Source organism: Antrostomus carolinensis, unplaced genomic scaffold (genome assembly GCF_000700745.2).
Source record: "Antrostomus carolinensis isolate BGI_N321 unplaced genomic scaffold, ASM70074v2 scaffold8594, whole genome shotgun sequence".
NCBI lineage: Eukaryota > Metazoa > Chordata > Aves > Caprimulgiformes > Caprimulgidae > Antrostomus > Antrostomus carolinensis.
The window spans coordinates 1-14,381 of record NW_010308646.1 but is presented as its reverse complement, the minus strand read 5'-3'; the positions used below and the strand labels follow the sequence as shown (position 1 = coordinate 14,381).

The 14,381-nt window shown below is 35.7% G+C and overlaps 1 protein-coding gene across 1 annotated transcript; it reads right to left on the bottom strand.

Annotated features, from left to right (window-relative positions):
• Positions 1-2,775: 2,775 nt before the first annotated feature.
• On the bottom strand, positions 2,776-12,429 carry MFSD8 (major facilitator superfamily domain containing 8; the record flags this gene model as incomplete). Its single annotated transcript, XM_010165837.2, has 11 exons — positions 2,776-3,091; positions 3,833-4,092; positions 4,188-4,291; positions 4,676-4,810; positions 6,054-6,162; positions 7,254-7,312; positions 7,932-8,076; positions 9,467-9,580; positions 9,899-10,139; positions 11,274-11,317; positions 12,344-12,429. Coding segments are annotated over 11 exons (1,513 nt in total), but the record flags the coding sequence as incomplete, so codon positions are not given.
• Between the last annotated feature and the right edge of the window lie 1,952 nt (positions 12,430-14,381).

The following is a 14,381-nucleotide window of genomic DNA, read 5'->3' as shown; positions in this document are numbered from 1 at the left end:
GGTCTTCAAGGAAGAGATGTTCCAATATAACTTTTTCAAATCTGCAAGTTCAGCTTAGAGCTGAAATAGCCAGATTTAAAGTCAGTTCTCCTTATTCATCCAGTCTCTAAAAGAGACCATTTTTTATTATCTCGGCATGTCCAAATCTAGGAAATAGCTTGCAACTCTGCAAGTTCAGCTTAGAGCTGAAATAGCCATGATTTAAAGTCAGTTCTCCTTATTCATCTAGTCTCTAAAAGAGACCATTTTTTATTATCTTGGCATGTCCAAATCTAGGAAATAGCTTGCAAATAAAGACTTTAGCACTAAGAATGTAAAAATAGACAAGCAGCACTTGAAAAAAACCAAAACAAATGCACAGATCCCCACCTTCAATGATTCTGCAAAAGGAATTTTAAACTGTTCTTTCAGTTAAAAAGTGTACCTTCTCATGTTGGACCTTAATGGAGATGGAATGACTGCATGGTAAAATAATTAAAGTATTAAGTATTACAAAATGTTGATAAAACAAATTGTAGGCATAGCTTTTAATACAGACTCCAAGGTTCTTTTGAATATACATGTAGATACAAACATGCACATAAAGAACAACTTTCTTAAAAGAAACATTTTGGTTTAGTATTTTAATCTTAAATGCCTTTTAAAGTAGCAAGACAACCCTGGTAAGATGTGAGCACTGTATGTTAAAAACCTGCAGTATCAGCCAGACTGATTATCTCTACTTCAGACATAACGGTAAGATGTGAGCACTGTATGTTAAAAACCTGATTATCTCTACTTCAGACATAACATAATCTAGTTTGATGTGCAAGCTAAATGTGAAAATTGTTGAAGAAAGCTTAAGAGGTAGACACCAGAGGGTAGAAAGGCACAAATGCTTATAAAGAACAATCAGCTATCATGTAAGGAACAGTGTGTCTTAAGTGCAGTTACATTACATTGCTAACCAGGATAAAAAGAAGAAACAGAAGCCTTACCTGTGAATACAAGATGATGATTGGTAAGAATGAGAGGGTGATAATCCATAACAAGCAATCCACAACTTAAAACACAGCTGACCTAGGAAAATAAAAACAACTCATGGCCAAAGAATTTCAAACCTTGCTATTGTATTTAATCATTATGTAAACATAGGAATGTGCCTGGGCTACCCCTTTTTAGGGATATTCTGTATTCTACAGGTACTGACTGCAGAAGAAGAGACTTGAATCTAGTTCTATCCTTAACGCTTTAAAATAAGTTACAGCTAAAATACACAAACATTTTCTCATACTTAAGTCAAAAGTTATCTAGCCTGAAGAACAAGAGTAATAAAACCTGTAAAACACAGATACTTTGAGCAACAAACTGAGTTGTAGAACACAAAATCCTAACTATGTTAGCCATTTTGAGAACTCTTGCATTTCTCATATCTAAAGTAATACCACTTTCTCATGACTGAGGTAACTTTTGGTTGGCAAACCACTTCATTTTGCAGTCTGTTTTCACCACCAAAACACGTTATTTCTGGTACTATTTATTATGAATTAGCATATAAAAGAAATGCTTATAAAAGCAAAGTCCTTTCTCATAACATTTTGTGATTCTACAGCAGGAAAACCTAAAAGAAAAAAAAACCTGCATTCCCTTCAGTCAGTATTGAAAAATAATCTTTTAATTCAGTAGTCTTTTAGTGTTTGAACAATTGATTACATAAGAATACTTAATTACATTTAATAAATTCAATAAGCATCAAATATTAAACACACTGAGCAGCAGCTACAACTCTCATACTGGAGTTATTCCAGATTTTTTTTTTCCCAGTAGTATTGAAACAGATAAACCTGTACAGATAAGCTTAGACCCCATTATGAAGGAAAATTATTATTTCACTTTTAAAAATAAACATTGAATTATTCAAACATTGTAAATTCTTGTTTCTCATACCATATTATCAGAAAAAATAAGTCTACAAATAACAGCCACCACCTGAGGAGCCACTTTTCTCCTTTTTACTTAATTAACACTGGTTGCTCAGCACAGTGCATTCATCCTCACAAAGAACAGCAGAAGTGTAAACTATCATGCTTACTATTTCCTTCTTGAAGTAAAGCTGTAATTCAGCTCTGTGCAGGTTACCTATCTTTCTTGCTACAAAAAGGCATTCAGCAAAACAGCAGAAGAAAAATTGCACATATGGTTCACTGTAATTCAAGTAACAGCCACCGAGGCTGTGATTTTTCAATGGCTCTAAACAACTGGAAGACCTAAATCCCACATAAACTGCTGGTGAAGTAGGCACCTACCTTCCTCTACAGTCCTGTCACATTTCATTTGAAATCCTGGAGAAGATGCACTGAGATCTAGCAGTTTCCAAAGTGAGACATTTTGTATTAACCAGTACTTACAAGCTAGCAAATGAACATCGGAAGGTTCATTGAAGTAGTGATGTTTCCTTACAAAGTGCACACAGCTCAACTAATCCTGTAGTTACAAAAGTTACTAATCCTGATTCACAGAATCAAGATAAATATTTCTTCTACTTCTTTCTGGAAAGGATGCACATAACATGTGACCTTCACAGCTGCATTCAGTACACAGGTGCATAATTTAAACTGTACACTCTTCAAATCTACCATTGTATTGATCTAACTTGTTCACATCCCTTCCTCTACTTGCTAGAAAAGCAAGTAGCTCTGTTCAAAACAAGCTCTGTTCCAGCAAGTGTATTAGGATATGACCAAGTTATGTGTTCTGTCAATGTGTAAGTACAAGACTCCAGTTCTTAGCATACAGCCAACAAGGTCAGTGGTTAGGTACTCCTCATTAAAAAGTAGTAATAAACAAAATATTATTTCTGGGTGGTTTTACTTTTTTTTTTTTTTTAAATACATATTTAACAATTCTCTTCTTGCAACCTTCCGTATCTGACGGAAAATGCAATTAGTCTCTTGTATACTATTTCCAAGAGTAAGAGAGAGACTACAACTACTCCGCAGATTAAGCTAAATGCCCATCGTGGTCCCAGGTGAGTGTATATTTGGCTCACGAAAACAGGCCCAAGTATTCGTGCTCCGCTTCCAGAGGCAGTTAACCATCCCATGTAGACACCCTACAGAAGATCAAAAGCTTAATTTAGTGATACAAGAATTGTTTGGCTAGCCAATAATTCTCACCAACTATCCTAATTAGAAAATTTAGAAGCATTTAAGCAATTGCCTATCTTTCTTAACTTTGTACTTTGTTTCCTTTAAGTTGCTTCTCTAAGCATTCATTTGAAGGCTCCACTGAGCTAAGTATTCTAGAACTTTCTAATAAAAAGACATTCTGGCTCAAAGCATTTGGTCTATTACAGCAAAATAGAATATGGAAAAAATTAGGTAAGTGATGAAAAAGGAAGAAATTTTTTTGTTAAGCAGTAATATCAGCCTGCTGTGTGCTTCACTGCTGTAAAACGACAATAACTAGAGGCATCATAGCATTTGTAGTCTTCATGTAATATACTTAGTAAGAGGAACATTATTCTGTACTGATACTCCAAATACATAATTGGTTGTTACAAAAATGACTCTTCCAGAACAGTCATGAAAGTCTCAAGCTTTGGGCTTAGCTGTTTTGAAATTTTCACGCGGTAAGATTTGCCATAAATTGTAGTACAAGCCTTGTTTTCTAATTCCTCTAGGGACTTGCCTGGGATTTTAAAAAAGATTAGAGTTCCTGGAAACTTCTGTCTGAAACATACTATTATTTGGATAATGACAAGAGGAATTTTAGCTAGATCTCTTATTCTCATAAAGAGGGCGCAAATCCTGGAGAGCAAATTAAATAAACTGTTTATAGGCATCATGCTTACCTGAGGCTTCGGTCCTAGAATTTTTGAGTATAAAGTGTAAGACATGACATTACAAACTGGATAGCCCAATCCTATTAGTATGTCAGAGGTGATATACTGGGCCAGATAAATCATAGGAGTATTCAGGCACCAGGACTGCGTGACAGGGCAGCCTACGGGTTCCACTGTGTGGTTGGATGGAAGCTGCATTGCTTCCAAACTCCAGAAAGGCATTAACATTTCAGTGGAAGTTGTTCTGGGAATTGAGTTATTCTTTATTTCTGTAAAGGCAAGTTATGCATACTGTTAAAAAAAAGACAATAAAAAGCTTTCAATAAAACATTACAGTGATGGTTTAGAATGACTTGAATTATACCTTGCCACTGGATGTTTGGTAGTTTTCTCCCCCAAGGCAGTAAGATAAAGAATCCAACTAAGACAATCAGTAAGCCTCCATGGAGTATAGCACGCTCACCAGTCCTATCAAACAATGAAATTACAATTAAATATATAATTTAATTAAAAGTAAAATTTATGAAGGTACTAATGACATAGCCCATTATTTGTGGAAAAGCTGCCTGACCAAAACACCTGCAAGAAAAACTGCGAAATCACACTAACTTAAAACCTGTTTTTCTTGTGATTAAAGGGTACAAGACAGACAAGGAACAGGGTTATGTTAACAGAATAAAGCATAACCATAGCATCACAGCTGTGTCAAAATTAGAAGTACTGCACTGTCATAGTAAACCCAAATTCATTAACAAGTAAAAGATATAAGTAATGCAGATTTGGCCTTGCCATAAAGCTTCTCACACTTAGTTAACATAAGCAACAGAATTCCAATAAACTCCAAAAACTTACTTTTTAGATAGCGGTTTAACCACCAAGAAAACAATAACTGATTCAATGCCAACCACACTAAGGATTATTCCATTATAAAAAACAGCTTCTTTCCTGGTCCAGGAATACATATCCATTGTCAATGGAGTAGCTATGCTAAAGGGACAGAATAAAATTACATTAATTTTTTTTTAAAAAGCTTATTCTGTACAGTTGTTTCCATACATACAAACATCAAACACAGTGGTATAGAAGCCTTTCCTCCTGACAGCATATCGGAGAACACAGGCTAGTTATAAACCAGTTCTGCCACGCATTGTTTATTAAAACTAAATCCACTAGACAAAATTCACAACTGCATTACACCAGCAATACTCTGAAGCATGATTAATCTATTTCCAATCATTCATGAAAAGATGACAGAGATAAAGTAAAGCAAAAGTAAGAGAGAGAAAAAAAAATCATGCCCTGTGAGTATAAAAATAATAAACATTTAATAATGTTTCAGTTTTAGCAACGAACCAGTCTCTAGGAACCAAATTTTCTAAAAATAAAGTAATTAAGACAGAGACGTATCAATAGAAGAAATTTTAGCTACGTTAGAGCTCAAAAAACTTACAAAATGAATTTTAATATCCTCAAAGTATTTAATAAATTAAAAAAAAAAAAAGAAAAGAAGTATACTTCAGTCTAGGGTCATGTTGTTATGTTTTACTTTTTTTGTTAGACACAGAAAATTTGGGAGTGAATAACTTAGCTCTTTAGGTAAAAAAAAAAGTCATGTAAAATAGTGTATTTAACTAGGGTCATGTTGTTATGTTTTACTTTTTTTCTTAGACACAGAAAATTTGGGAGTGAATAACATAGCTCTTTAGATAAAAAAAAAGTAATGTAAAAGAGTGTATTTAGGAACACAATTGCATTAACTATATCCAACAATTGTTTTAAACATTACTGGAATAAGAGCTTCACTGGAGCTTTTGGAGCTAATCAGAATCATATGAAGACATTACAAAATATTAAAATAAAAAGTACAGAGCAAGGTACTCAACTGAAGACACAGTTTTCTCTGGAGATTTTAGGTAGCCCAAGATAAGCTACCTTTTTTGTTTTCCCTCAACACTTAAAAAATTAAAGGTATGGGTTTGCATCCATTCAAAAGCTTTTACATTAATAGTTTCACATACTACAAACTGTACACTACATGTTTTTAGTTATTACTGACCTTTAATTCATTACTGTGTGCAAGTATACATCAATTTGATTGCATATGGCTTTGGACTTCTATTTATGAAGAGTACAGTTAAAAAAATGAGTGCAACAGAAAAGCTTTTGCATGCACACCCACTCTAACTACATTACATGTCTAAGTATTTTAAGAGAAAAAAGACAAACTTACGTTTCAAAGACAGCAAACACAAACAAGATGACAAAGAAAAGAAAATTGATTGCTACCACAGCAACTTGGTCAATGTTTCCTTCTGCGTCCTGATCCAGAACACCACTTTCTGCAACAAAACAAAAGAATAAAGTGCAAACTCAGCTTTTCTGACACCACCACAAACTACAAACAGTAATTATTTCCTTACTCTGTTAAGTATTTAACATGCAGGTTGGTAGGCAGCTAGGCAGTCGTACTTTGGCAATCTAGAGTATAATGTTTTTAAATCAAAATGGAATTGCTGAAATTTAAATTCCTCTGACAATGAGGGAAAATTATTTCCAAACTGGTTACACCAACTGTTTTCCCACTGTTAACACTGGGACTGACAAGTCCTGAGTGACAGCAAAACAAGCAAACTTCTTTAAATATCTTAACAATGGAAACCAAAACACTTTCTGTTCCTCTTGCAAGATCAAAAATACACAGTAGAATTCTCCGCACTACCACGGAGGCTTTGTTCCTCTAATCTGGGCGTAGCGTTTTCACACACAAACCCATGTCCAGTGTGCACATACAGCTCCCTTTTTAAACAGAAAACTAATACAATACTGAAACTGGTGACATCCATAGATTTTAAAGGTTTAAGATGACCTTGCATATGCTTTTTATTCTTCAAGTGAAAGGGATGCTCACCACGTTTTAGAAGATTTGAGCTGTGCACAAAAAGGGTTTATATTGAACATAAGCTGTTGCACTGTATGTGGCAATTACTGTACTTTAGTCTCACCAACCAAATTTAATTCTACTACATACACCTGTTAATAAGATGTCGTACGTGAAAGCTGTTATGCAATAACAATATTACTCAGCATGATACAGAACAAAAGAGAAGTATGACTGCAGAGCAGAAGTTAAGGGAGTTTTGGGGTTTTTTTATGTCTATATTCACTCGATCCTTTCTCTCAGAAGAGAGTTCCATGGTGAAAAACTGGAAGGATCCATACAATTTTTTTTTTTCTTCTTTGCTACCAGACAGCACTACGGACACATACAGACACAACATGGACATGAAATAGTCTGTAGACCAGTTAGAAAGAGATGTGGCCTATTGTTCCCAAAACATGAAACTTCAGAATACTCCTAAATCCTTGTAGGTAGTAAAAGAATACTTAAAAATTATCATCACAGAATAAGTTTTCAAGAAAACATAGGTACCTTCTCCTTCAGAATTGATACTTTTGCATTGCCGTCCCATGTCGTCCACTCGATGCTCTCTAGAAATTTAGAACTGTTTTCATTAATGCACATATTTATTTGATTTACTATTGAGTCAAGTTTCTATTAAAATAATTCTAAATGGCTTAATCTTACACTCTCATTATTGCCAGCTCCTGTAAACATCATCTGTGTAGTCTACATTTGACTGCAGTGAACACCACCATATTCAAGAAAGAAAGTATTCTAGTGGGAGAATATCACGTATCTGTGTGCATCTCTCCCCTCACTGCCACCAATGGGTTAATGCATAAAAATCCCCCCTGGAGATTCTTAAAGGAAAGACACGGACAGTGAGAATCCCACAGACAAACTAACCTTATTTCTCTTCAGAGAAAAAGCCTGGGCAGAAACCATCAACATTGAAAATATATCAAGGCTAAGTTAATAATCTAACAGCTCTACCTTTTTTTCATCAGTTTACATTCTAGCCATAACATCACTATGACTAATTTATGAGCATAATGAAAAACAGTATTAAAGAAGGTAGAAATCCTGAAAAATAGTTTTAGCACTCCAGATTTCAGGCTTATCACTCCTCCTTCTAAGCAGCATATTATTCATTACAAGCCACCTACTAAAACAAGGTAAAATATTTCTCTTTTTTGACTTGATTACCCGAATATGGCAAAGATGAGTACGATATTAATAACTCCTAAGAGAGCTCCAAATAATACTGGTGCCGTATACATGTTCAACTGAAGATCAATTAGTTTCCATGTTACTCCTTCTTCTCCAATCAGTGTAAAACATGTCTGAAAAACTTAAAAACATAAATGTATTAAGAAAACCTTGAGAATTATTAAGAAAATACTATAACACATAGATAATGAACATATAAAACTGGATAAGCAAAGTTGTTCTAATTGCTAAGTAAAACTTAAATATTATACCTTTCAAACCTTTCACATTTTGAGACTCCTACTCTGAATAAACTGATGGATACAGTGGGGAGCTCAACAAGAAAGAAAACTACTTGTTTACATAAAAATACACTGCATAAATAACAGCATGACACTTAAAAGAGCTGGAACTGAATTCTGAGTGCACCAACAGTTTATTTTCTTGGCCATATGCAGACAGTTTATTTACTCTTTTTCCTCTTCCTCTTACATGGAAAACCTCGGTTCCTGGGACTGGACTATCCCTCCTGCTAAGGACAAGCTAGAGAGAAAAGAAATTGTGGGGGTTTTTTTAAATTAAAATTTTAAGTGGTGGAGAGCAGAAGATTGTAAAATCAGGTCATTTGCTTACTACTGTTAGGAAACAGACTGAGAGACCCTATCAAATTAGAAAAGGGAATTACCTAACCTTATACCAAATCACACAAAGAATGCAGATTGTTTGTTGCTGTAGACACTTTAATGCTCTATCAACAGCACTATTAATAATCAACTGGAGAAAAGACTTTCAGCCCTAAATGTTCACCTCATTATATTAACATACACAGCTCTACTAATTGGATAATCTTAATCTCCAGCTATAGAAGACAAGTAATTAGCAGAGGCTGTTGAGGACAAAATGGCTGGTCTCTTTTTACAACACAAGGTGAGTCTACATTTTTCCCATGAAGCAGATAGAGTATCTCAGGAGCCACAGCTACATCTGATCTAACAAGCACTCCTTGAGCATTTTGTTCCCTTAGCTCTCCATAATACCTCTGCCATGTCTTAAAATTTTTGCTAGTATGAAGATTTTATGAAAACCACTACAAGATCACAAAGATCTGTTGGATGTCATTTTCTACAACATATGAGGTAAGGTGAAATTTGCAGCCGTCATTTCAGAAAGGTGGATACCTTTGCCCGAGTACAGTAATATTAAATTCCCTTCTCCATGAATAAAGTGCAACTGGTCATAGACTATTTTGTGGGTATTGGTACAAAAGAGCATCTTGGAACTTGTTTTTCCTGCAGCCAGCAATCCAAACCAGCTAGTTTTTCACTACAAATAATTACAATTTCTTTGGACTAGAATATTTAATTTATATTGGCATATACAAGTACATACGAGTGGATCGTATTTATTTAACTTTGATACCACTGACAAACTATGCCTTAAAATCTCCAACATAAAGCTGCTGAGGATTCCTACTTCCAATGTCAATTTCATCCTGAAAAAGTATTAGAGAAGTGATGAAAAATATGCTTTACCTGGTCCTAATATGAAGCCAACTGCTTGGCAGGCACTGGTATTGGCCATGGCACTTGTTCTTTCTGCAAGAGAAGTGGCCCCTGCAATATACGATCGAACTACAGCCACATTTCCTTAAAAAAACAAAACCAAGAAAGTGTTCATGTAAATGAACTAAGTTCTATTCTTAAATTATCCAGTTACATTTATTTTAGTGGGTTTTTTTACCTTGTTTTGCAAGAAAATAAATCCCAGCACTCCTTCTAGTATTTATACACAACTGCACAATTACACAATTTTATTATAAACTACTATTGGCTGACTCTTTGTTTTCCTAAGTAATAAGTATCATTCACATAATGGTAAATCTGTTACTAAAATATCACATTAACTAACCTACACAAGACACAGAATTGATTAATTTTCAGAAATGTAAATTCTGCTGTGGTTACCTGCTCCAAATCCCACAAGAGCGCGTGCAGTCAGCATGTAGTATTTGTTGTGAGAATGAGGTACGTGGACGTAGGCATAAAGACAATTAGCAGCTACTGAAATAGCAGTTGAAACGACGAGAGGTTCTCTCCTTGGCCTGTAATTGGACCACAAGCCAAAGAGGGGAGAGGCAACCATTTGGCCAATGCTATATGAAGCTATAATCCAGCCCAAGAAACTCGCATCTGCTGTTGGATCAACCTGTAGAAACAAATATCAACAAAACCATTTTCGAATCAGTACCTGAAACACCTAAGACTCTGCACTGTGATTCTCAGGGTATATGGCACTATGTAATGCAGTGTCAAACCTAAGCTATTGCTGAACAAGTGAGTGTGTCTGCACGGCATTGTGAAGTGTTTAATATAAATACACCAGTCTGGGCCTCTGAAGCAGCTGCCTGCACATAGTACTTTGTCTGGGGCAATAAACCTTGGCTAACTGTCTCCAGCAATGCACTGAACCAATCAAAAGTGCTTTGCTTCCGAGACTGGAAACGGATCACTTGCAGTAAACTCCAATAGTTTTCACACAGCACAGCTGATGTTATAGGCTATAGACATAACTTAAGCAGTATGGTAGAGAGTTTACAAGCCAGGAGCAAGGAATCACTTCAGTAATATCTGCAGGTGCCTGAACCTGTCCTGATTTACAAGGCTGATGATGCATTTTCTTTTCTTCTCCAAGAATTCAGCACCAGCCTCAATTTTAACGATACCTCTAGAACCCTGCTCAGGGTAAGTTCTTCCAAGTTTGCATTTGAAACTGCCTTCTACAATTCCAGGAGCAGTAAAATCCTAGCACAGATTAAATTAAAGTTTTAGAGACCTCTCATGCCACTTTTAAAAAGAATGCAACAAAGAGGGGAAGAAAATAAAGAAACTAAAAGCACTATCCAGGAACACTTGCAATTCCTTTTTAAGAATATCAAGAAGGTCTATATGCAACAATCTGACATTTATAGAGCAACTTCTCCCTCCTTTTTTTTTTTTTTTTCTTTTTCCAAAATGCAGAGAAACCTTGTGTATTATATTTTAACACTACAAATGCATTCAGATAAAGAAATTTCTGTTGATTCACTGTCCAAAAAACCGGTGAAAGTATACTGGAAAACCAAAAGTTTCTGGATTATGATGTACCTTTATCAATTCTGGAAATCAGCTGACAGATTTTATATGAAATAATGAAAGCTAAGTGGATAGCAAAATAAAATAAGTCTCATAACTACACACTTCCCTTTATTGTTTCTTCTTCTAAATAAAATGCCAAGTTTTGTACTTTCTGAGCAGGAATTTTCTGTTCTTATAAATTAAAAAAAAAAAAAAAGTTACAAACCTTTTGGAGATACGGCCACACAGACATAATTACAATCGAGAAACCTGCAATACAGTAAAAACATAACTGAAGTTACTTTTCTTGCCTTGTTTATCAGTAATTCACTTTACTGAAACAGTTATTACAGCTTCATTCGTCCACTCCTACGTGTATTAGAGTCTAAAACCGTGCATCAGTCTGTCACCTGAAAAAACTATGTATTATGTGCTTTTTTTAAGGAGTGATAACTCCTCCTAACAGGGGGAACTATTCTTAAAAGGACATTTTATAGGTGTGTACACACTAAACAAAAAAACTCCTATCAAAAGAATACTGATGTGCCAAGCAAACTGCATGGGATTTATCCCCATAATGGAAAGACAATAAGGTCCACACAACAAAAAGAATTTATTGATTTACTGACAAATTTGCATTCATTTATCAAATAAATTTTAATTAATCAAATTTAAAAAAAAAATCACTATAGTATCCTATGATTTTCAAGATCATTTCTAGGCCCACAGAAAATCACTTGAATTCAAAATTCCACAGCACTCTTGTTTCCAGGCGCAGTTATTTAGGAATGAAACAGTAATTTGTTCTGCAGTGGAGATACAAAATCTCACAGAAGAAAACAAGCTCTCATACACATTTTGAAATAGATAACGTACACTGCCACAAAGATCTTACCTCTTAAGAACTCAGCTTTATTTCTACTTTCATTGCCTAGAAGTTTCACTTCAGATGATAAAAGTGTGACCTTTGTTTTGTTTGGTTCCAAGCAATAACCTTACTCTGCCACTACCTTTTACCCTGAACTATTACAAAGTCATAAACCAAAGATTTAAATAATATGTCATTTAGTCTCAAAACAGAGTATTATTTAACTTATTAAATATAACTGTTTGATTTGCTAGTCATATCTTCTCTTGTGAAGAATCAGAAAATGTACCTTTTTAAGGTTATAAAAAAACAGTAGCATTAAATGAGCTATGTAGCTGAAATCTATAAAACTTTGGTTTGAATAATTTTTTCAAACCAAAATATATTCATTAAGCAAGTAACATTGAAATCCACCTGTGTTTACTCACCTACACTACTGAGAAACATCGTAAGATACATAATCCAGATGGATCGCCACCTGCTCTTATAATGCTCTTGTGTTTCCACAACATCCCTGGTTTTGAACCAAAAGTCAAGAGAGAAAGAAATCGTTATCAGATTCTCTTCTAGTTGTTCCCACAGGACACTGAAAACATTTTTCACAAACCTCTCAATACAATTGTTTAAATTGTTACGCAGGAATGGATTTCCACACAGCAAGGAATACAAAGGACTTATTTTAGAAGCAAGATAATTTTCCACTGAAAAATACCAGATTGACAAATCAAAAAAATAATAGAAATGCTACCATGTACCATTGCATTAAACGTTAGAGAAAGAGATCTTTATCTAGAGAGATCTTCAATTCTGCAACCTCTTTGTATAGACACTTTGGAGCATTGCAGATATTATGTAAAGGCTTTAAGAAGTGCATATTAAACCATAAACATTGGATATTAGGAACAATTTCTTCACCGAAAGGGTTGTCAAGCATTGGAACAGGCTGCCCAGCGAGGTGGTGGAGTCACCATCCCTGGAGGGATTTAAAAGATGTGTAGATGTGGTGCTGAGGGACATGGTTTAGAGGTGGAATTGGCAGTGTGAGGTTTACAGTTGGACTCGGTGATCTTAAAGGCCTTTTCCAACCACTACAATTCTGTGTGTGATAAAACCCCAGACATCTCAGAACTGTGACTTCAAAAGCAAAAAAGCCTCCAAACCTGAACAGCTATTGATTAGACTGAAGGTATGGCCAGTCTGTTCTTACCATGAGAAAATAACTATACAGTGTAAAAGATATTGCTGAAGATTATAAGATCGGCAAAAAAAATTGAAAATAGAAGTTACAAACATTGTGAGCAGTAAGTTATTTTTTTTAAATTCATAAGCATCTTCTAAGACTCAGGTACTTTGTCAGAAGCAAGAATATTTCAGAGTTCTTTGGTTCCTTTGAAGTACTCTGAACAAAACAATCTGTATCCAAAAGATGCAGACCCAGGTTATATATACTTGAACATAGTTTCTAAAAACACTGTTTATATAGGCCATACACAGACTTAAGCATATGTGCTATTTTAAAGCTAACATAACCAATTCCACAGCACGTTGTACATTTACTTCTTCCAAAACATTTACACCATTGAAGTGTCTTGGTTCAATTAAACTTTAACCAAATAAATGATGTTTTTAGAGATGTACTTTGTAATTTTATTGCCCGTCACACGCAGGAAAAGGGCAGTCACGCTCTTGTATATGCTATATACAAAAAGATGCAGACCCAGGTTACATATCCCTGAACATAGTTTATAAAAGCATTGTTTATATAGGTCATACACAGACTTAGGCAATTTATATATCACAGAATGTTAAGAATTGGAAGGGAGCTCAAAAAATGATATAGTCCAACCTCCCTGCCAGAGCAGGAACACCTACAGTAGGTCACACAGGAACATGTCCCAGAGGGTTTGGAATCTCTCCAGCGGAGGAGACTCCAGAACCTCTCTGGGCAGCCTGTCCCAGTGCCCTGGCACCCTCACAGTGAAAAAGTTTTTCCTCATGTTTCCATGGCACCTCCTATGCTCCAGCCCACACCCACTGCCCCTTGTCCTACCACTGGACATCACTGAGAAGAGCCTGGCTCCATCCTCCTGACATTCACCCTTTACGTATTTATAAACACTAATGAGGTCACCCCTCATCTTCTCCAAACTAAGGAGCCCCAGCTCCCCCAGCCCTCCCTCACATAAGGGACATGTTCCACATCTATATTTGGTAACTTTCTCAAGATTTTGGTTAAACCAAGCGGTCCCCTCCAGCGCAGCCAGCCCTACACATTCGAGGGACTGTTGTTCTCCTGACAGAAGGAAAAACCCCAAGCACACGACGAGTGCCACCCAACACCCCGCTTCCCGCACCACAAACACCCGTTTTTAGGCTTTTTAGAAGCTTTCCCAACCGCGTGCGTTTATTTTTTCACAGACGGAACCAGCGGCCCCCGGCGCCGCGTCCCGCTCCCGAGCCCGGGCC